The sequence below is a fragment of the Prinia subflava genome, chromosome 10 (assembly GCF_021018805.1).
Source record: "Prinia subflava isolate CZ2003 ecotype Zambia chromosome 10, Cam_Psub_1.2, whole genome shotgun sequence".
Lineage (NCBI taxonomy): Eukaryota > Metazoa > Chordata > Aves > Passeriformes > Cisticolidae > Prinia > Prinia subflava.
The window spans coordinates 14173184-14194795 of NC_086256.1; the positions used below are offsets into that span (position 1 = coordinate 14173184).

Sequence of the window (21612 nt, forward strand, 5' to 3'; positions counted from 1 at the left end):
AGCTGGTGGCCATTACATCAGCAGCCCTGTCCCTCTGGGCTGTGACTGGGAGAACTGTGCTCTCCTGCAATTCTCCAGGTTGGCTGAAGGACCAGCAATGCTGAGCCTGTGGGTACAGGGGTGTAAGAGCAGCCAGGACCAGGGACAGGGTGCTCAGGCCTCCTGCAGACATGCAGCTTCTCTGTGTGCAGCATCAGGGAGCTGCAGTGTTGCAGAATGTGTCTGGTCAAGATTGTGAGGCTGCTGAAGGAACTGCAGTCCATGAGGCAATGCTTATTAATGGGACACCTGTCTTCAAGAAGTCTTAAAATCTACTCAATTAGCATAAACAAGGTTAATTTGTTGCTCCAATTATAATTCATATTTAAATCCACTATTCACTACAGAATTGTAATTCTACATTTCTAAGTGATACACAGGTCTTGGTTCGGGGCATCTGCTGCTTCATGAGTTATAATTAGACTTCTGATTTGTCAAGAAGTCATGGGGGTTACCCAGAGGATGAGACATGGGTTTGGCCCAAGTGATCCTTTTTTATCCTATGTGAACTCCCAGAGCTGGGAAGCAACCAAACAGAAAGAATACACAGGGCAGATATAACAGAGGGTTATATATTTGTACATGGGTTATAAACAATAACACAACATTGTTTAAAGCAGGAATAAGCAAATAAATGTACTTAAAATAATAGATGAGTACAACCTCTCTCCTATCAAAAGTAAAATTCCAGAGGTGCTCCAAGTAGTAACACTTCTAAAATCAGACCCAAAGAAAACTTTATTGTAATAAAATTTGGCTTATCTTCAATGGTATCAGGTTTTACTACTTTTTGAAGATGCCTAAATAGACCTTTGACAGCTGCTACTGTTATGGTATTTGTGCTGCTGGGGCCATGGCATCTAACAGATGGAAAAGCAGATAATGCAATGACAGCATTCATGAGTAATGTTTCAGAAGTAGGAGTCATGGTCTTTAAATAAAACTGGGCAAAGCAGAGCTGAGTCAACTTCACTCCTAGACCAAAGAAAGCTTCAGTTGCTTCAACTTTGACAATGTCAAAAGTATTACTTAAAAACTAAAGGGGTAAAAATTCAAACCTCATACCTGAAAGGTGCCTGAGTGCCTGTGGGCTCTCCAAGGACGGGGGTCATGAGGAACCTGCAGGTGCCCACATGCAGGTGGGAGCCAGCTGCTGCATTGTCTGACAGCACCACCAGGACTCCTTCAGCAAGACCACCCACAGGCTCTCCTCACTGCTTCCAAAATGTGGCAGCTGCATTTGGTGGGCAAGCAGTCCCAGTCACTGTGGCAACTCCAGAAGCCCTAGGTCCTTATTCTCACAGTGAGATATCCCGCTAGAACCCATGCAGAAGGGAGGTGCATGGAAATCAAGTGAGCAGAACACAGCAGCGTCACCCTATCACAGAGAATGTTTTTAGTGTACTGTTCATAGAAACAACACATCAAAAGAGCGTTGCTTGTCTCCCAGCCAAACATGGAGACCAAATAAAACATTAGCAAAAACCCACTTTGCTGGGCTGGGTGAGGCACTGGTTGTGTCATCTCTGGCGTGTTGATACAAATACATGCTGGATCCAGCTCGCCTTTCAAAATAATAGCTCACTCAATCTTCATTGTGGAATTAAATGCATCAACAGCCCTTCAGGGCAGCTCCTGATGGAGCCTGTTACTACCATTTGTACCGAATAAGTGGTTATCAGCCCAAAGGAAATTATTGTAGCAAGTCAAAATATTCGGTCTGACTGCCTCAGGGGAGGATGAACTGCTCATACCAAATCTGAGCGTTATCTCATCCCTGGCACCTCTTCTAATCAATGTTTGGCTTGACTTCCAAAACTTCTTTATACTTCAACTCTGAAACTTCTACTGCTCTTGCAAACGGTGAGAAAAGACAGAGGGCAAGACAAGAGGGGAGAGAGAGAGAGAGAAGTGAATTGTCATCCACCAGAGATTCCTTTCCAGAAACCCTCACTGAGTCACTTGGGCTTAAATTCCTTGAGACACTGAGGTGTCACCTCCCAATATTCCTTTTAGCTTCCTACCCTTGTGTCAGGGCACTGAACACCAGTCCTGCTGCCCGTGAACGTGACAGCTGAGCCTGTGAACACCCACAGCACCAGGATGGCCCAGTCCCATTCAGACAAAAAGGGCTTACAGCCACAGCTGGTACGTGAATAGCCCAATGAAGAGTCAGTAGCATCAGGTTTAATTAATAAGAGGAGTTTCCCTCCACACTGGGAATCTCCTATGACCATCTGCATCGCTGAGGCTCCCTCATGTCAATCCCTCTGTGATTTCTGGCTCATTTGAACCACTTCCACCAAACAAAAAGGTCTCACACAGAAGAGATCACACAGAAGAACATGCTCAAGTCACTTTGCAAAACTTCTAAACCTCAGATATCACAAAGTAAGCAGACCATACACAAGGTGAGTAACCACAGAAGCTTGATTTTCCTTCACATACAACTCTGCATTTACAGATGGATTCACAGCTCCTTTAAAGTCACCCTACTATCTTTTGGAGAAGCCATATTCATATTCCTGTAGAGAGAAGGAGGCAAGACTATTTCATCTCAATAATTTTAACAATTTTGCTGACTACAAAATGGATAAAGATGACAGACTGGAATTTTCCTGGCATTGATCGGGTGAGAAGATTAAAGGCACAGCAGTGATGAGATATCAGGGTGCTGGGGATTTGCTGGAAAGTCACTTTGGGAATTGCCTTCATCATCTTCCTGTAAGTCCTCACCTATGCACAGGCAAGCATAAAATTGCATCCATAAAACACTTCTATCCTGATTCCTGAATGGAATGAGGCATGGGCAGTGTGTCACTTTTTGCCTGACTAGTCCCTCAAAATTTTTGAAATCACTCACTTTCAGTAAAACTTGGCTGAGATCTAAAGGTGGTGTGTTACTAACAGGTTTTGGGAAAGTAAACAGCTGGGCAGAGAGTCTGCTCCAGAGAAGCAAGGACCATGGTGCAGTCTCAGCCACCACTGGGGACAGGAGGCACAAGCACTCAACAGAAAGTCTCCAGCCAGAGCTCACACTGTATTCTGCAGAAGATCCTCCATCCTTGGGCTTGGTCTTGTTTCTGTAAATCAGCAAAGCTCCTGAGGCCCATGGAGACAGAAACATGGGCTTGGGTGGGGGAAGGTGTTCAGGAGATCTCCCTCCTGCCTGGATCCTCTTGTGCTGGGAAGGAGCTGAATACACATGGCAGCTTCTATCCAGTGCAGAGAAACCAACCAGAAAACAGATTTCTTTGCTTCTGCTGCCCAGAAAACTCACAAATTAAAATTTTAGAACTTTCAACTCACATTTTAACTGCAAAAATCAGCCATAAGCTCAGGCTTTCCTTTTCTTTTGACAAAGTATTTTTCTCCAACGTCTTTAACTAATACATTCAAGCATAACTATTTTTGTTATTTTTGGCATTCTGACATTGCAAAAACTCAAGACTAAAATCTCTGCTCAACCATCTTTATTTTATTTTGTGGCTCTCTGGTCTGTGAAATTGAAGGGTTGCTATAGGACCCAATGCTGCTGGAATTTATCTGTTTAGAGAGGTGTGGTTTAATCTGTGCTTTGAAGAACAAAGCAGAACACACAAAAAATTACATGGACTATGCAAAGAGATTATAAAGGATAAAATAGGACAAAACAATGTAGGTCAAATTTGGGATGTAATCCAATATATCGTAAATTCGTGGGTATGGGCACAAATGTTTCCTGTTTAAAATCAGTAATTGTGTCTGAGAGGGGGAGGTGTGTTTGTCAGCCAGCCTCTTGCTATGGGGATGGTCTCCCATATAGCAGGGACTTTCCATCAAAACCACACCATTAAATGTCTTCAGCTCACAACTGCTGACACTCACAGGGCTCCTTTCACAGGGAAGGGGCCACTGACAGCAGTGTCACCATGCACAGACTTAGAGCACAGGGGTGAGCAAGTTCACCACTGACCTGTCCTTTGTCCCTACAGGCACAAACCCTCTCATTTCTCATTAAATTAACTCATTCATACCTGTGGGAAAATCCCAGCCCAGCACCACAGAGTGCACTGCACAAACCGATACACTAACATTCATAACAACTGATGCATTCACTGGGATTTGAATAGAATCATTTCAGCATTAATAACATTTCCATCTCTGGAGATCAAGCCTTTTCATTTCTGAGCGTTTTGACATCCTTTAGCAACTGAGCATACTGCTAACACAAATCTAAGTAAAGCCAACACACCAAGCATTTGTTTGCATAAATACAAATGGAACCTGGGGGTAAAATTAGTGCTACAGAGCTGTGAGAGTCTTTAGCATAAGCAAAAGAATATTAACATTTAGAGACAATACAGTAGATACATATTCTTAACTATTACATATATGAAATGCAACAATGGGTGAGAGAATGCTCCCAGGCCAGTATCCCAGCACCTTCAACAGAAGCTTTAGGAGAAAAGCTAAAGAACCTGTCTAGATAAGAGGCACATCCTCAGGAGGACATATACCAAACCTCTAAGCAATTACTTGTGCTCAGAAACAAGAATTCCTTCTTTTCATATATGTCAAAGCAAGTCAGGCAAACTAAAGTTCAGGGATGGTAAGTGTGCTGACTTACTCCTGGCCTAGAGATATGCATATTGTTGAGTTTGGTGAGGGTTTTTTTGTTCACCATAGCCTTTTTTAATGGGAGTTTTTGTTTATTTCTTTCAGTTTTTTTAATAGAAGTTAAGCCATATCCATTATTTTAATGAAATTAATGTTTATATTAAAATACAGCTATTGCTGAGAACAGATTAACAAGTGATTTATGCTTTTCTTATTCTGCATGTTGACTTTCTTACAGGGCCATGTATCAGAATCTGAAGTGCACAATTGGGATTTTAGTAAAGGCTAATTCAGGAGAAAAAGCTGTCCCTAACACAGCTGTCTGTGGTAAGTACAGCAGAGGGTAGTTTAAATATTGATCCACCTCAGCTCACACAGGAGGAGATGCATGGGTGCATGTACAGGACAATTCACAATAGCATACCTGTGAGCTGCAAAGTAGCACTTCTAAGGGGTTGGAAGGAAACAGATGCTTTTGCCTGCTGCAATGAAAAAACACTCTCAATGCTACAAAAATCTGTACAAAAGAAGCCAGGGACCAAATGGTACTTGAAAGATAAGCAGGATGTTTTGAATAATGGCTGAAAGCATATGAGTCTAAATTCCCTATCCTCCAAAAAACCTTGTGGGTGGAGAGAAACTATCATGACCTAATTCCTCATTCCCAGATGGATTTTTTTCTTTTTCCCTGATAGAAGCATGCCTAGTCACTGCAAAGTATAGCATTTAAGGAGGACTGTGTTTTTCAAAGATTTCTAGAAAAAAAGTCATATGTGTGACTCCACATAGCAAGCAGAGGAAATAATGCAGCTGCTGGCTCATAACAAATAAAAAATCTTCTGTAGTTACTAGCAAAATGTGACATTCAGGGCTGGTTTTCAGACCTGCTACAGTTCACACTATGGCCTCTCAAATGGCTGTGCCAGCTTAAGTAGGAGTGGGTGCAAGGGGGAAAGTAGGATCACTTCTTTCAAGTGATTTAATTAGAATTATAGGCTGGGATAAATAACAGAATATCCCTACCCGCTTCTTTATAACATTTTTTTTTGCTCTAATCTTGCAAGCAACCATTGCTTTGGACAGGATCAGAGGCTTATCCTGCCCTGCATCTGCTTGGATAGTGGCCTGTAACCAGAACCACAGGGAAAAAGCATAAGAAATATATCAAGCTCAAAAGGACCCTTCCTCTATCATCTTCCATTAAGCAATAGTTTAGAAATTTCATGCAGAGCTCACTAAAACTGTGAAAGAATTGTATCAGAAATATTGCTCCTATAGTTCATTGCTACTTGGAAGAGGAGTTTTATGGGAAAAATATATACAAATATGTATAAAACAAAGATCTGCTCAGAGAAAGACACCACCACATAGCTGCAGTAATAATTGAAGTTCAAATAAATTCACAAGCTGTCATATGCACAAATAGAGATGTATTTCACCAGTCTGCAGAAATTAATGGGAAAAAAAAAAAGTAAAAAGTCTCATGAAAACCTATACAGAGGGAAAATAGTCATGGTAAAGCAGCCCCAAAGTAGTGGAAGGGTCATGCTCTAGAGGCACTCAAGCTTTAGCAATCTGGCTGCTGTCCCAGAGGGACTCATCACCCACACCACCTAGGGCAAACTGACAGCACAGATAGCAGGGAAACTTCTCTCCCACGCACACAGCTAGTAAACAATGATCAGTCTAGCTGCTTATCCAGAAAGATTCAAAAGATCTATCGTGTAAAATAAAACCTCATTGTTCCCAGCTTTTAATAATAGTTCTCTGCAAAGCATCTCTAATGATCGTGACCACACAGGCTTTACAGGAGAGCAAATCACAGAGGACAGACCATACGTCTTTGCCCTGGGAAAAGCCATGGAGCGTTTCTTCCTGGACCCAGTGATCAACTGGAAAGGCAGCTTTGGTTTGGGAGCAGCTGGAGAGAGAAAAGAAGAGGAGAATATCACAAAGGTTTTCAAACCACAATTGCTATGAAAATGTCTTAGAAGTATCTGCTTACTACTTACTGCAATACAGCAGCTCTCAAGGCTCTCAGATGCAGGAAGACTTGCAGCACCACCAGGAAAATGCAGATACTCAAAACTATCTGATTTAATGGTAACTCTTCCCTTTCCTTCCTCTGCCTCCTATGAACTAATGTCCTGGGGTTTCTGTGAGTGTTCACCCTGAAGCCTTCACCAGCAGAATGTACACTGACATATATAAATAGGAGCAGCCACATGCTAAGTCAGATATTTGGGGATATTCGTGAAAAAGGGAACAAGGGAATCCCACAGAGTTTGCCTTCACCGACTGCCCTTCATTCTTTTAATTATTTCTTTTTTCTACTCAAGTATAAATTGTGCTTTAATGGTTTCCTTGAGACAAACTGTTCTGACAAATGTTTATGGAGTTAATAAGGAATTCCCTGCTCTGTGAGTAGGTAGATGTTTAGACAGTTTGATATTGGAAACATTACACAGCCTGTGCTGTAGCAGTTCATAGGAAAGTTTGATGCAAGATCAGTTTCCTGTTCCAGTCATGTCACATTGCAATTTATAGCAGTAGACCAGGAGGGAGCAGCTCCAAGGAAAGCATCCTGCAGCAACAGAGGGCAAATAGTACCATTCTTCAAGCACTAGTCTGCTGGCTTTGGGGGTTTGTTTTATTGAAAGCCTTTGGGGTATTTTTCTTCTTCTTTTTTTTTTTTTTTTTAATTAGACAACAGAAAGGATAAGAGACCTCAAACCCTCCCACTTACTTGTTGCAGAATGATTGGTAATACCTCTCAGACCTTAACCCAGACCAGGAGTCCACAGGACGAGGTGCTATAAAAAAACCTAAGTCCTTTACCTTCACAGAAGTCACCTTTTCCTGCTTACCTGAAAATATCATTCACAGATAGTTATTTTGCATCCTAAATCCCAAGCTCTGCGGGAGAGACCTAATGTTTTTTCCCCTGCTGCAGATGCTCAAGATCTTCACCCAAGCTCTCTTCAGGGCCTGATTTAACCAAGCAATACATGGCTAGTATTGCTAGTAAATAGGAAAATTTTATTAAAACAACCCCCACCCCCACCCTGGACCCACAGTAACGTGAAACAACATTTCCCCATCGTTGCTCAGTCACCATTCAAACAGGAAGCAAACCAAGACTCCCATTGTGAAGTACCATTTTATTTTCTATTAGGTTTGCATACAGAGCTTCAGGCCGGTTCAGACAAGGTGTGCAGTGCAGTAGCTGCAGGGACAGGGGTGCTCACAGGCTGTGCCTTTGCAAGGCCACCTGGGGCGGGTGTGCAGGGCAAGGTTTTTGTAGGAGCATGGGGCAGGGGGTACAGGGGTGGCTTTTGTGAGAAGGCACCAGAAACTTCCCTGTGTCTGACAGAGCCAATGCCAGCTGGCTCCAAGGCAGACCCAGCCCTGCCCAAACTGAGTCCATCAGCAACACTGGCAGCGGGTCTGGGATAATGTATCTAAGATGGATGGAAAAAACCCGTGCAACTGCAGCTGAAGAGGAGAGTGAGAATGTGAGAGAAACAACTGTGCCAACACCAAGGTGGGCAGGAGGTGCTCCAGGGGCCAGAGCTGAGCTTCCCCTGCAGCCCATGGAGGCCCCATGGTGGAGCAAAGATCGACCTGCAGCCTGTGGAGGATCCCACGCTGGAGAAGGGGAATGCCCAAAGGAGGCTGTGAGCACATGGAAAGCCCGTGCTGGAGCAGGTTTGCTGGTAGTGACTCCATGGGGGACCCACACTGTTGGAGAAATTTGAGAACTGTCTCCTGTGGGAGGGACCCCACAAAGGAGAGGGGAAGAGCGTGAAAAAACCTCACCATGAGGAGGAAGGAGTGGCAACAACTGATGAACCTTTCTCTGTCCCCCTGCACCATTATGGAATGGAGATAGACAAAATCAGGAGTAAAGCTAAGCCCAGGAAAATCATAGGATGGGAGGAAAGTATTAAGAATCTGGGTTTTTTTCCCATTATCCTACCCTGATGTGATTGGTAATAACTTAATTTTTCTCCAAGTCTATAATTGGTGATCAATCTCTCCCTGTCCTTATCTTGGCCCATGAGCCTTTTGTTTTGTTTCTCTCCCCTGTCCAGCTGAGGAGAGGAGTGAGGGAGCAGCTTTGGTGGACACCTGGTCTCCAGCCAGGCTCAACCCACCACACCACCACTTCCACAAAGCACCACTTTACATGCTTTTCAGAACACCAAAGCAGTGAAGTAGTATTTGCACAAAAAAAATGCATTATAATAGCAAAAAATGTGTAAACATTTTTAGCATCACTCAAATACAGCATCTACCTTGAATACTGGGCCACATCCCTATAAGATAATGCATGTTATGGGAGAGCTCTCTGAAAAGGGCCTTGTTGTGTTGGTAAGACATCCTCAGGGCTGCTGTGAAGCCCCCAGTGCATTCTGCAAATCATCTGCTCAGCCTTTGAGCCAAGGGCTTTGACCAACACAGTCCAGATATCCGTATGCAAGTGGCACCAAAGGAAGAACTGGTCCAAACCACAGCTGAACTTTATCTTTCAGCTTCATAAAATATGTCCTTGGTGTTGGCTCTTGGCACTGCTCTCTGAAGATTCCAAGTGGTCAAAACTTCCAAAACTTTTCCAAATGACCTCTGGTTGTGGTCATCTGCCTTAATACCAGGGATCAGACTTTCTCTAGGAGACAACACAAGAAACTCCTCTTGAACAAAAAATGGCAACAGGGAGTTCATTGCTGTTGAAACCAGACAGCATGAACCAGCTTTTTAGAGTACTGAGAAATCTACAGTTCAGTTTTTAATTTGAAACTTTAAATATAAGAAGTTTACCCTAGAGCTTTGGATTGCTGGGCCCTCTGTTAGAGCATAGTCCATAGGTTAGAACTCCAGCTGTTTGGATTGTGGCTGCATCAGCACTAAATTGGATCAGTCACGATGCTGAAAGCCCTCCATCACTTGCTGTTTCATGGTTTCTTCCTCATGTACCTGTTCCAGTAAAATCTCTTTACAAATTGGAGATTAAATATGGTCCAGACAAGGTCCAACAATCAATACATACTGTACTATAGGCTTAAATTGATTTCAGACTTTTTTTTTGCCTGTAAATTAATTTATATTTTAAATGGTTTGATTGGACCTGGACATATGGGTATTTAAAATTCCCTTAAAAGTTCCCTTGCAAACCAGAGTTTTGAATCTCATTTCTTTCAGTGGCATAGCAGGTAAAGAGGAGCGAGCACACCCATTTAAAATTATCTAGGGAAGTGAGAAATGAGCATGATGAACCCAGCCTTGCTGCTTTTCTGTTAATCCACCCTCAGTGCCTGCCTACACAACAGCAGCAGAGTGCACTGTCTTTGCCTGCAGCACTCACCCTACTTTGGAAGAAATAATGGCTTTTGTGCTTTCTGTACTCTCAGATCCTGACACTCCATGGTCAGACATACTCACACTGACGCCTGCTCTGGGTCTCTCATCACAGCCAGGTTTCTGGCATAGCTTTAATAAACTACCAAACTACTTATTTTGAAAGCAAGATAAGGAGGAAGAGAATAGGTAAGCATGAATGACTTTGTGAACTTCACAAACCAAGAAAACAGGTCACAATTCTGCCCAACCAAACCTCCAACCTTCCTCAAGATGCACAGAAACTATTCAAAGCATAAATACTCAATGAATGCCAAACCTGCACAGTCAGGCAGGTTTCTTCTCTCTGTAGGAGCTTAAGGAGGGTCTCTCCACATTGCTTACATTTTGTTTCCATGCACAAGAAGTCTCCGAGAGGTATTTATTCCATTCACATGAAAAAACAATTTCATGTACTTGAAAGACAAAAAGGATGGCAGCACAGAAAGTTTTCTTCATTACAAAGTGTTTTTCCATCGGGCAATTATTTATAAGAACTTTTGTTAACACTGGAGTTGAGGCTCTGGAACAAAGTGGATACATTGTTTACTGGCTTTGCCAGTCAATCTCCTCTTACAAAACCTCTCCCTTCCCCCTCTCCTTTTCCAGCCAAGTCAGTCCTTTGCATTGCTCAGGAGTTTCCTTTGTCACCAAGATCTCCTTTTCCACAAATTGTCCCTTGGATAATGCCATCTTCAATGTAGTGGCCTGAGATATCCGTGCTCCTGCAGAGAACTGTCGAGGGGATCCGAGACGAGCGTCTCTCCTGGCTCTTATCCTCAGAGGAGCAGCAAATCATCCTTTTCATGGTAGCCCACATCTCATCATCTTTGTATGAATAAATTATTGGATTCATGACAGAGTTCAGCAGGGCCAGGAGAAGAAACCACCTTTTAACATTCTGAATCCCACAGTCAGTACAGTTCAGGCCATCAAGCAATAAGACGACCAGGCCAGGGGTCCAGCAGACAACAAAGGCACCTAGAAACATAGGAGACAATAAAAAGAAAACCAAACCTCACTTTGAACTTCTAGGGTTTTGTAGCATTTAATATCTTACAAGATTATTGGGTTTGTCAAAACTCTACACAAAAATAAGAAAAGCAGGAGAGGACAAAATTCAAATGACAGTAGCAAGATTATATCGGCTACAGCTCCTCTGCCAAGCCCTGAGCAGGAGGCAGGGCAGCTCTCAGAAGACTGCAGGGAGCAAGGCTCTGAGCTGCCGACAGCATCAACTCAAACACACATGGGAAAAGGTCATCACAACAGTGATTTATCCATGCTGATAAATAAACAAGAGCTCTGGAGCATTTAAAAGCAGAGAACTGGCACTTGAACACACTTCCTCTGTTCATCTCTCTCATGCACTGTAGGAGCAGATTTCAGCTGGTTCACTTCCACCACTGCCATATGATCCAGGGACAGGTCTGCTGCCACCCTACATCTGACTCTGCAGTGCCAGTTAATAATACAGGTGTCACAAAATATAAACTTGTCCTGGGTGGGAAACCCACAGCTCGTGTAGGATGCCTGCCACTGCCAACAAAGCACAAGCACTGTGGGCTCCCCGGACACAGCTGAGCCCACGTCTTTCCACTGCTCCCTCCCAGGCTCTGCATGCTGAGACACACTAACTCAGCTGCAGGAAAAAAATCAGTCACACAGGAAAAGAGAGAAGGAAACAAATAGATGAGTTGGTGAGGTGAAGGGAAAGATGTAGCAGTCAAGGCAAAGAAATGAAGGGGTGGGGGAAAAAAAACAAAAGCAAAACACAAAAAGTATGAGGAAGTGCTTAGTGGTGGGGGAAGAGAAAACTTTGCTAGAGAACCAAAATAAATTAAAGGGAGAATAAGGGAGACAAGATCTTAGACAGACTGAGCACACCACAAAGCATTAAAACCACAGCTTAGAAGGCAGTTCAGTATTGCATTTGCACCTTCCCACGTTCCTGCACACCCACGCTGTGAGTGAGGGTGAGGAGGGGTAACAGTGCTACCAAATGCAGCCTTGGCCACAAGCTGGAGAGGGGCCCTGGACTGCCCCATCTGCACCTTGGTGTCCCCACCACGCTGCACCCCGTGATCCCCTGCCCAGAGCCCAGGGAAGGAGGAGCCATATGCATGATAATACTAACTTAGCACAAGCCACAATTGCTGTCTGACATACAGAAATAGAAAATTACAACTCTGCCCAGCAGTCACAGTTTGAACAATGTGCCGAGGAAATTCCAATCACTTATCAGAGCAGGGTTTCCCCATTTTGGAGCTTAGAAAAAAAAAAAATTCAACAAATAATAGCATCTACATGCCTAAACACCCTCTAGGGATGTGGATATCTGTTCAGCACTTTTGGTAGAACAAGCAAGTCCACCTCATCCTTTACAAGCTGCTGATATTCCCATCTGGAAGCTGTGGAAGCCAGCAGTGGGAGGGAGCCTGGGTCCCAGCAGGAGGCAGTCAGTGCCAGAGCTGTGCCCAGCAGCACCTCAGGCACCCCAGCAGCCGTGCTGCACCCAGGGCTGCTGCCAGCAGCACTGACACTGACCCATCCAGGACTGCAGTGGACACTGCCCTTACGACAGGCAGGCCATAAAGGTGTGTTAAGTGGATTTGCGTGATTTAGCAAGCACTAGGATGCTGAAAAATGTATCCAGGACAAGGTATTGTGGACCTTGTGCTCCTGGACTACAGACAAAATTCAACTGATTTACTCTGCTCTAGGCAATACTGAGCAGAAAAGCAAGAGACCACTGTCTTCAGAAACCAAATTTTCTACTCTGCTGTACCAAGATTTTTGTGATGCTAAGTACTAATTTCATGGTGTTAGTTTTGAGATCCTGGTTAGGATCAGTAACATTCCTCCATTGCCCACTGGCATGGGGAGCTGCATGCTGCTACCACAACACTTGTTTTCCCTGGTCAGTCTCTGTACTACACACTGGTTTGGCTCCTGCATGCTGAGTAAGCAGTTGTGAGCAGGGTACCAGCTCTCTCTTGCCATCTACAATGGAGAAAACACTGCACAGATTAGCTGTCCTGGGGTTCACCAGCAAATCCCACCAGTTTTAACAAGTGCTGTAACCCAGCCACCCAGACAATACTGTGTTAAGCGTCTCAGCAAGTGTTTGGACACAGAGCTTTTACTACCTACCAAGGGTCACTGGCAAAGCTGCCAATCCACCAGCTCCATGCAGAAACTGGGATGGTGACAAACCTTCCCTAGAACAGATGCTGAAAGTATTTTGATCACTTGTACCATAAAGTGTGCAAGGTGCAACTATGCCTTTATGGAAGTCAGCAGGAGAGGAAAGAGAGCACAAAAGGCACATCTAACAAAAGACACAGAAATCTCTCCTTCAAACAGAGCCCAAGATTGCAGGCAGGAGTAGTCCACAAACCCATAGGATATATCCCTGTCTATCTATACAAGCAAAACCCCAAAAGGTTTCCGCTGCAAAAGTAAGGGAAGATAAAAGACACCTGCAGGCATGTCTCCACACATTCCCATGACCAAAACAAGGATGGGGCAATGCAGTGACAGTGTCAAAGTTACTGGATGATGCTTTCATGGGGCTGCTGCTTTGACTCCATCAAAAACACATTTTGCTCTTAGCACCACAGAGATGAAAGTGAGGCACATCTCAGACTCACAGCCTTGCCCAGATTTTGTTATTTTTACCAGCAAGCTTTCAGAGAGAACCATGGTTAAGCATAAAAATATACCTTAGTCTCAGCCCTTTGGCAATTTTCTTGTTTGCAGAATATTTATCCCATAGGAGCTCCCCTCCCTGACGAAGCGCCACACTCCAAAAATAAGTTAACTTCTGGGACTCTTTAAAATTCACAAAAGTGACATGAAATACAGCCTGGCTGCCACATAAATTAGAACAACTCGGAGTCTTTCCACCAGATTATGGGAGATCAGGTGTCACAATGCCTCAAGGTTAGTGTGAGGATTTTCCATTAGATTCAGCCATGGAATTTCTTGTAAATTACATCATATCTGTTTAAAAATTAATTGCTATGGATCTAGAAGCACTACTGATGCTTCAACAGCATCATTTCATAAATTCCTGCACATTAATCCTGCTATCCCTGAGCATGTCAACACTGAGAGATAAAAAAAGTGCAGTAGGTTCCAGCTGCCAATGCCACATGTGCAACCAAGTTAAACCAGCAAGTTACCAATTAAACTATAAATTCACTGAAACTGAAAATCATCCACCCCAAAGCTGCTATTTCAGCAGGAATCTCACTGCCAGGTTCAGAGGAGCTACCACATACACAACCACCTGGAAATCACAACCCCCACCTGCAGTCACTCTTCTTCAAAGCCACACTCACAGCTGAGCTGGGATTATACCACAAGGTCAGCCCAAGAGGATTTTAGCCCCTTTGTCTTGGTTTCACATCTTCCAGTTTCAGCTAGATAACTCCCTGTGGTTCAGCAAGCCAAAGGGAAAGCCTTACTCCTATGCCAGGATGGACTGTCAGGGGTTATGGCAGGAGTATGCAGATGACAGGGACTTGACTCCCAGCCTCTGGAAGGGACCCTCCAAGCCTAAGTGATGGTACAAAAAGCCACCTGAAGCTGTGGTCACCAGGAATCCATCAAATGACACTAAAATCTTGATTCCCCAACTCTCAACTCCACAGGAGGAGAGCACCCAGAGAGGACATGGATGTTTGCTGGAGGGGCAGCCAGCCACAGCCCAGCCCTCCCAAGGAGGGAGCAGGAGGAGGCTGGGAGGAGCAGCTTGCCAGCAGCACCCAGCTACACACAGCCTCCTTGCACTCAGCAGCAGAGGAGAAGCATTTTGTCCTGAATGCCCCATGAAACCAATAGAACACATGAACAAGAATGTTGGGGTTTATTATGCTTCATCCAGCACAGCATTTTGGAATGGACTTTTAGTTTAGATGATATCAGGCATGTACTCCAAAGCATTTTCAGATGTTTTGGGAAAAAATAAATTAAAAATAACTGCTTTGGGTAAAACTCACTGTATATATCTCTAGGCTCTTGCATCAGTGGTTATATGCAGAATTTTGGAAGAATCACTTTGATCAGTTGGTGGATCCTGTGGTAGTTGGAAAGTCCAGAAAACAAGCTATTTGGTTTTTAATACATTTTGCTCCCAGTGCTTGAATGACTTGGCCAGGAGAGTACATTTCAAATTGTTCAAAAAATACATTCTCATTCTTAGAAATAAATGGTTACAAAAAACCCCTCAGAGTCAAAATTTGGAGAACTGATGTGAAGGAACATGCCAAGATACATTTCCTCTGAACCATAAGCTCGAAGCAGACTGTACACCCAGCAACTCCCACATTAATTTAACTTATTTGGAAGCAGGCTCTGTTTCGGTTTTGTTTCTGACTTACAAAGTAAATATACAAAATTATGATCTCTGAAGTAGCACACAGGCTAAATTAAATCTGTCTGGCTCAGCACACAATGATATTATATGTTCTGCCTGAATTATAGTTCAATTTCATTGCTGAAAAGCCATATGCTGTAAGAAAAAGCTAATACTGAACTTCAACCCATAGCCCTAAGACCCCACTCGGTAGGAAAAGAAATACCAAGTTTGAAATGAGATTTTAAGTGGGGTTTATTTCCACACAGCAGCAGGGTCACAGAGAACACCAAAGGCTTGCCACAGGCTAAAGGACCACGAGGGATGAGTGGATGGCAGCCACCATCCCTGTCCCTCCAACTCCCACATCGGCTGCAGGGTGCCGTGCTGCCTTCAACAGAAATGCTCAGAGAACAGCTTTTTAAAATGCTCTGTTGTCTCTCTTTCCAATGCAGCAGTTAACTATAGTCTAGTCACCCCTATGCATTAGGGCAGGATCATATTTGGAACAATTCAGAGTTTTCCTGCAGGGATTTTCTCCTTCCAGGTGGATGGTTTGGGTTTCACTGCACAAGAGCTTGGGTGGGGCAGAAGATCAAACCTTGCTCTTGAAAGTCAAGCACAGGGGGACAGGAACAGCCCCAAAATTGACTCTCAAAAGTAGAACAGATGGGGAAAAATTTAGAAAGAAAAGACTCTGGCAGTGGACAAGCCAACACCAGAAGACAGGGAGTATGAGCGAGAATGTGCTTGAACTATCAGTCCACTTTCTTTTGCAAGGTCAGGCACTGTGAAGTTTTATGGATTTCAGCTTCTGAAGCTCTTTGAGACATCCTTTGGTAGACAAAGGTGTTGTGTAGCACAGCACTATTATTTCAGAAAAAAATAAAATCAGATACCAGACTGTGCAAACAGCATCCAAAAACTGCAAGGCAAAGAAAGTGTCCTCATCTTGAAATTCCTACCCTGACAAGTCCTACATCCACGAAAAATTACACTTTTCTCCCAGAGCTCTCTAATACTACCATACTGCATTATAACATAACTGAGTCCCATGCATACATGACCACCAGCTTTCCCGAAAGCTCCAGCTTTGCTACATTGGCTCATCTAATCTCAAGACAGCTGTTAGAGCAGTAAAGCCATAATTTTGGGTTTGGAGTCCACCACTACTTGAGCCCAGCTTCACAAATGTCTCAGTGCACCCCCAGTTCCACCTGGAGCCCTGCTCACACCATATCTGGTTTCCAGGACACATCTTGTTCAGATTCAAGTAATTCTGGGGAAAATTGACTGCTACAGCTGGTATTTGTTCCAAGGAGCAGTCAGCTACTTAGTTCATCTCTAATTTAATGTGCATTACATCACAATGCCCTGATGAAGTGATCTGAGCTGCTCAAGTATCAACAGTGTCTTTAGGGTAGAACCCAGGGCAAATCTCACATTATGATTTAGAGATCCAAGGCTAGACTGTACCATCATTAATTAAAACTATTTTGCACCACGCAATCTCCAAAGAATGAAGGTGAATCCTTCCCTTGAAAAGCAAACCTCTATTCAAGTCACAGACTCACCAGCCATTCTCTCCTTGTCCTAAGGAAGATGCATTTCCAGGGGGAAGAAGTTTCTGTGTCCAGGAAACAGCCAGGAGGAAGATGTGCAAAGAAGACTATCAACATCTAACATTAATGCTCATGGCCTTGTGCAAATATTAAAAAGCATTATTTTGAAAATGTTCTACTAGGTAATTATAGACCTTCATAAACTTTCTCCAAAGAGATTTTGTCTCTTCCTGCTTAAAAAAAAAAAAAAAAAAAAAAAAAGAAAAGAAAAGAAAAAAAGCCAAAAACCTCAAAAACCTTTACCTTCACAATTTGTGTTTTGTAACAAGGTGCCTACACTTTTCTTCTATGTGTTGACCAGTCCTCTATCTCATGCTTCTGCATAGTGCAACAGCTATTTCACTGTCTAAAGCACACGGAAGTCTAGATGCCTCCAGCACTTATAACTTCAGTGAGGTTTTTTGTGTTAGGAGGGCTGAGCAATATTTGTGGAGTTTATTGTTGGTTTGTTTCAAATAAAAACTACACCAAACCAACACAAACTAATTCACTGGCACTGCCAGCCTTGCCCACAATGGCTTGTAGTCTCTTACCTAAGACAGTCATGACAGTCTTCATAAGTTTCACAGGGGTTCTCCTCCGGCTGATGGACCCGCTGGTGTGTGATGACAAGACGTTGGTTTTCCTCTGGACGTACATGTAGATTCTTATGTAAACCACCACCATGATGAAGAAGACAACCAGGTTTAAGACACTCCAGAACACCAGGTAACTTCTGCTGTAAATGGGTGCCAGGGATGAGCAGACAGTAATGTCACAGAGGCAGTTCCAACCCAGGGTCGGAACAGCACCCATGAAGATAGCAATGGCCCAGATTGATATGATTAAGAAGGTGACTCTCTTCTTGGTGAGATTGCTGTGGATCTTCATCCGCATGATGGACATGTGGCGCTCCACGGCGATGACCAGGAGGTTCACCAGGGACGCCGTCAGGCTGGTGTCCAGCAGACCCTGCCGCAAAAACCAGCGGTTCACCGTCAACGTCTTGGACACCGGGCCGGTGTTGAACATCAGGAAGACGTAGGCAATGCCTGCAAAAAAGTCTGCAGCTGCCAAGTTGGCCAGAAGATAGTAAAAGGGGAAATGAAACCTCTTGTTCTTCACCACAGCTGCTATGACCAACGAATTTGAAATAAAAATGAAGAGGCAGAAAAATGTCCCAAAGCATAGAACGCCGATGAGCTGTGGTCCTGTCCACTCATCCGCGGTGTCTGTCTTGGTCCTGTTGTAGAAAAAGTCCATGCGCTTGTCATAGTAGCATTCGTTCATCCTGGATTAGAGCCCCTGCATCCTAGGAGGGGTGGAAGGGAAAAGGAAAGATTAACAACCAGCTAACAGCCCTTGCTTCAATCACCATGCCTTCCTTTTTGGGGGACAAGGGGTTGTGACAGGGACACGAGAGGATGTACACAAGGAGGCCTTAAGTAAAAATTCAAACTGTACAGGGTTGATGCAGAACATACTCTGGAGGACCATAGTGCATGATGCTTGGATGAATCAGGAGTTTTAAAAGATTTTCCTACTTTAAAAAATCCAGAACAGTTCTTTTGCACTAGCAGTCATACTGTACAGGCAACAAAGTGGAAGTTAAAAAAATTATTTTCTGGAGGTCATGGAGAAAATCTGAGCAACAGCCAAGCCATCCTTGCTGTGAAATCCCATGTTTGAGCCACAGCCCCATCATTATTTCCATTTCTCAGTGTAGCAAGTTGGGATAGGGAAGCATAAATCATAACTCTTCCATTTTACTGACTAAGCAATAAAAGCCCCATTACAGAATTTTTTTGTTGTTGTTGTTTTTTAATTATATATTAAAAAATGTAAAAAATGTATGCATGCAAGATACCACAGGCATATATATTCTGAGCACGTATCTGTTATTTATTACCAGGGGACTTCAGTAAATGTGCTGAAAAGGGAAAAATATTTTCTGGATATTTAGCCATTCTAAAGCCAGGAATTATTTCACTGGACTCTCAACCCACAGGCTTGTGTGCACCACACAGCCCAGTTATCTTTAAAACCAAAATCCAGTTCTCTACCCAACCACAGGATAAAGCAAGCCCCAGGAACCACAGTACTGCTGGGGTTTATTTCTCATACCTACTCAGCACTATTTTGGACACAGGGCTATTAAACCTGATGATGGAGAGGGAGTCCAAGTTCCAGACTACATCACACTTCTGCTACTCCAGCGAGGTCAATGTCAGCTGCCCTGGCAATGTTACTGCCTTTTTTATGAACCAAGCTGGACCTGGAGTAATTTACACAGGAGATCTGACAGCAATTGTTCATGGCTGCTGGACCCCATGCAGGGTCTCACAGCATAGAAGGGAGAGTCTGTGTCTGGTCATCACTAGCCCTCACATTCACTGTCAGCATCTGAGGAAGGGTTTTAACAATTAATAATTTAACAATTAATAGATATTGTATAGTTTTCGCAAAACCCAGGAACACAGCCACAAGCACAGCCACAGGCAAAGATTCTAATCACATTAGATATTATATAGAGTGGCAACCAACAAAATACCTAGAAGTGGTTATAGGCAGAAAGATTTAAAAAAGCATGGGCTTTCCACCTCTGCAGCTAAAATTGTTTACAAATAAACACCAGGTTCACTTAGTCTATTATTTTAGTTATTAAAATAATAGACCCTGTAGTTATTTTACAGTTAAATCTCATCTCCTCAGGGACTGAGAAGTAAATTAAACAATGTCCAACAGGCTGGCTAATGCACCACTGTTATATTAAAGGTTCCTTCCAAGCTTTAAACTAAAAAGGTCTATCTTTTGTCATTTATGTCATGCTACCTGTGTTACTTCATGCAATATTTAAATAATTTTAAATCAAATTACATTATCCCATAATTAATACTTTCAGAAAGTTTATCTTTTTAATATTTCATTTTTCTGAACTAGCTCCTTAGCCTGATTTCCTTGATTTTTCTTAATTCCCACCTAGTAGTCAACATGAAAGCAGGCCACTGGACACTGTTGTCCATTTTATTATCCTCAAGACCCCGGCCAGCCACTTTCTTTTTACAAAAGACTATATTACACTATATTACTTAGAGCATCAAATTTAAGCACATAGTCAGAACTAAGAACAGCTACTTAAGGATGAGAAGTGGAAGGAAACAAGTAAATCATCTCTTATGCTAAAATATTACAGAGCATCCCTCCATCTAAAAATAAAAAGCCTCAGCAATGCAGATCCACAGCAATGAGTCAACTGGAATTTCACGCCCACTGCTCCCTGTTCAGGGCAACAGGGGGGAGTGGGGCAGTCAGTACACTCCCCATTCTCACCTAGGAAGTACTCAAAAATCAAATTCAGTCTGTAAGTGACCAGAAGTCCCTGAGGAGCTGCAAACAACAGCTACTCGAGTAGCTGAGTGCTGGGAACCCTGCCAGCAGGGAAGCCTCAGCTCTAACACATCAAGGCAGCAAAGCACTCACTGAGCTTGACATTAAGCTTTTACAGAACAACCCAAATGCCTGCAAATAGAAGCAGCATTTTGGGCAAGAATGGCAGGGTAAAAAAAAATTCAAACAAAACTGTGAAAATTACAGGGAAGGTTTTCTGAACATGTTGTATCTTACTGTGTAATCATCTCAACAGATGAATCTCTTCCTTGCAGTGACAGGAGAGTAAAGAAATCTGCAGATGCCTTTTGCATTTCATCTGTTTTAAAGCTTAAAGAAATCCAAAATATCAAGTATGAATTTATTCTAGACACTTAGGCTTAATGAGGTCCCGTCCTTATCTGAAGTAGTAACCAAAGAAAAAAAATATTCACACATCCATAATTCTCCACTGAAATAATTACACTACAAACACTTACTGTCCCACAGCAGAGCTCAAATGACAAACGATTTTGAATGAGATGTCTTGAGGTGTCGAGATAAGATGAGAAGGAGTAGAAAAGCATCCAGCTGAGGTCTCAGAGTCACAGGGCAGACTCTGGAGATTCCAAATGGAAGCTGAACTGGAGCTAGTTTACATCCCAGCCCTTCGAAGGGGAGATGCAGCACTGGGCCGTCTGCTCCAGCCTGTTGCAAAAAGCACTTACAACACCAGGGCCTTGCAGACAGGGGTTTTCTTCACACCTTCACCTGAAATCCTCCCAGCAGAATTCCCCTGGTCTCAGGGGAGCTGTACAGCCGAGACAGAGCTATGCAGCTGAAACCTCAGTGGTGCTGCCCCCGTCCACACCAGGCACGAGATGCAGGATAGGACATCCCATAGCTCCTGGCATGTCACTTGTCCTGGCAGGAATTTCTTCTCCAGGTCTTCTCTTCTGCAGCCAAAGCAGAGATGCTTATCTTAATCAGGGCAGGCTTAAACTTAAGAAGAAAAAAAAATAACCCTTTAATATAACTCTGTATTAAAAATAATACATATTTCAGATCTGTTTATTAAGTAAACAAGAATTTGAGTATTCAGGAAAATATTGTTCAAAGTTAGTAGAAAAACAGCTAAATTTCTCTTAGACTTAGAAAGGCAAGAGAATCATCCAGAGTCTGGAGCAGAGAGTTCCCCCATTGTGCTACTCACTTTAAGAAGAATTGCCTTATTTTGCTGTGAAATTT

At 43.2% G+C, this 21612-nt stretch overlaps 1 protein-coding gene across 5 annotated transcripts in view; it reads right to left on the bottom strand.

The window, feature by feature from the left end:
• The window catches only part of LPAR3 (lysophosphatidic acid receptor 3), a 37476-nt gene that overhangs the window by 10582 nt on the left and 5282 nt on the right, over nucleotides 1-21612 (bottom strand). For 3 of the 5 annotated variants that reach the window (XM_063407404.1, XM_063407403.1, XM_063407406.1), the window contains exons 2-4: nucleotides 20865-21366; nucleotides 17553-18310; nucleotides 1105-11016 (exon numbers count right to left, since the gene is read on the bottom strand). In XM_063407404.1, the coding sequence (XP_063263474.1) occupies nucleotides 10667-11016; nucleotides 17553-18288 (1086 nt within the window). In that variant the 5' untranslated portion in view covers nucleotides 18289-18310; nucleotides 20865-21366 and the 3' untranslated portion in view covers nucleotides 1105-10666. The remainder of the gene's footprint in view (nucleotides 1-1104; nucleotides 11017-17552; nucleotides 18311-20864; nucleotides 21367-21612) is intronic. The other 2 variants (XM_063407407.1, XM_063407405.1) reach the window with 1 other exon arrangement.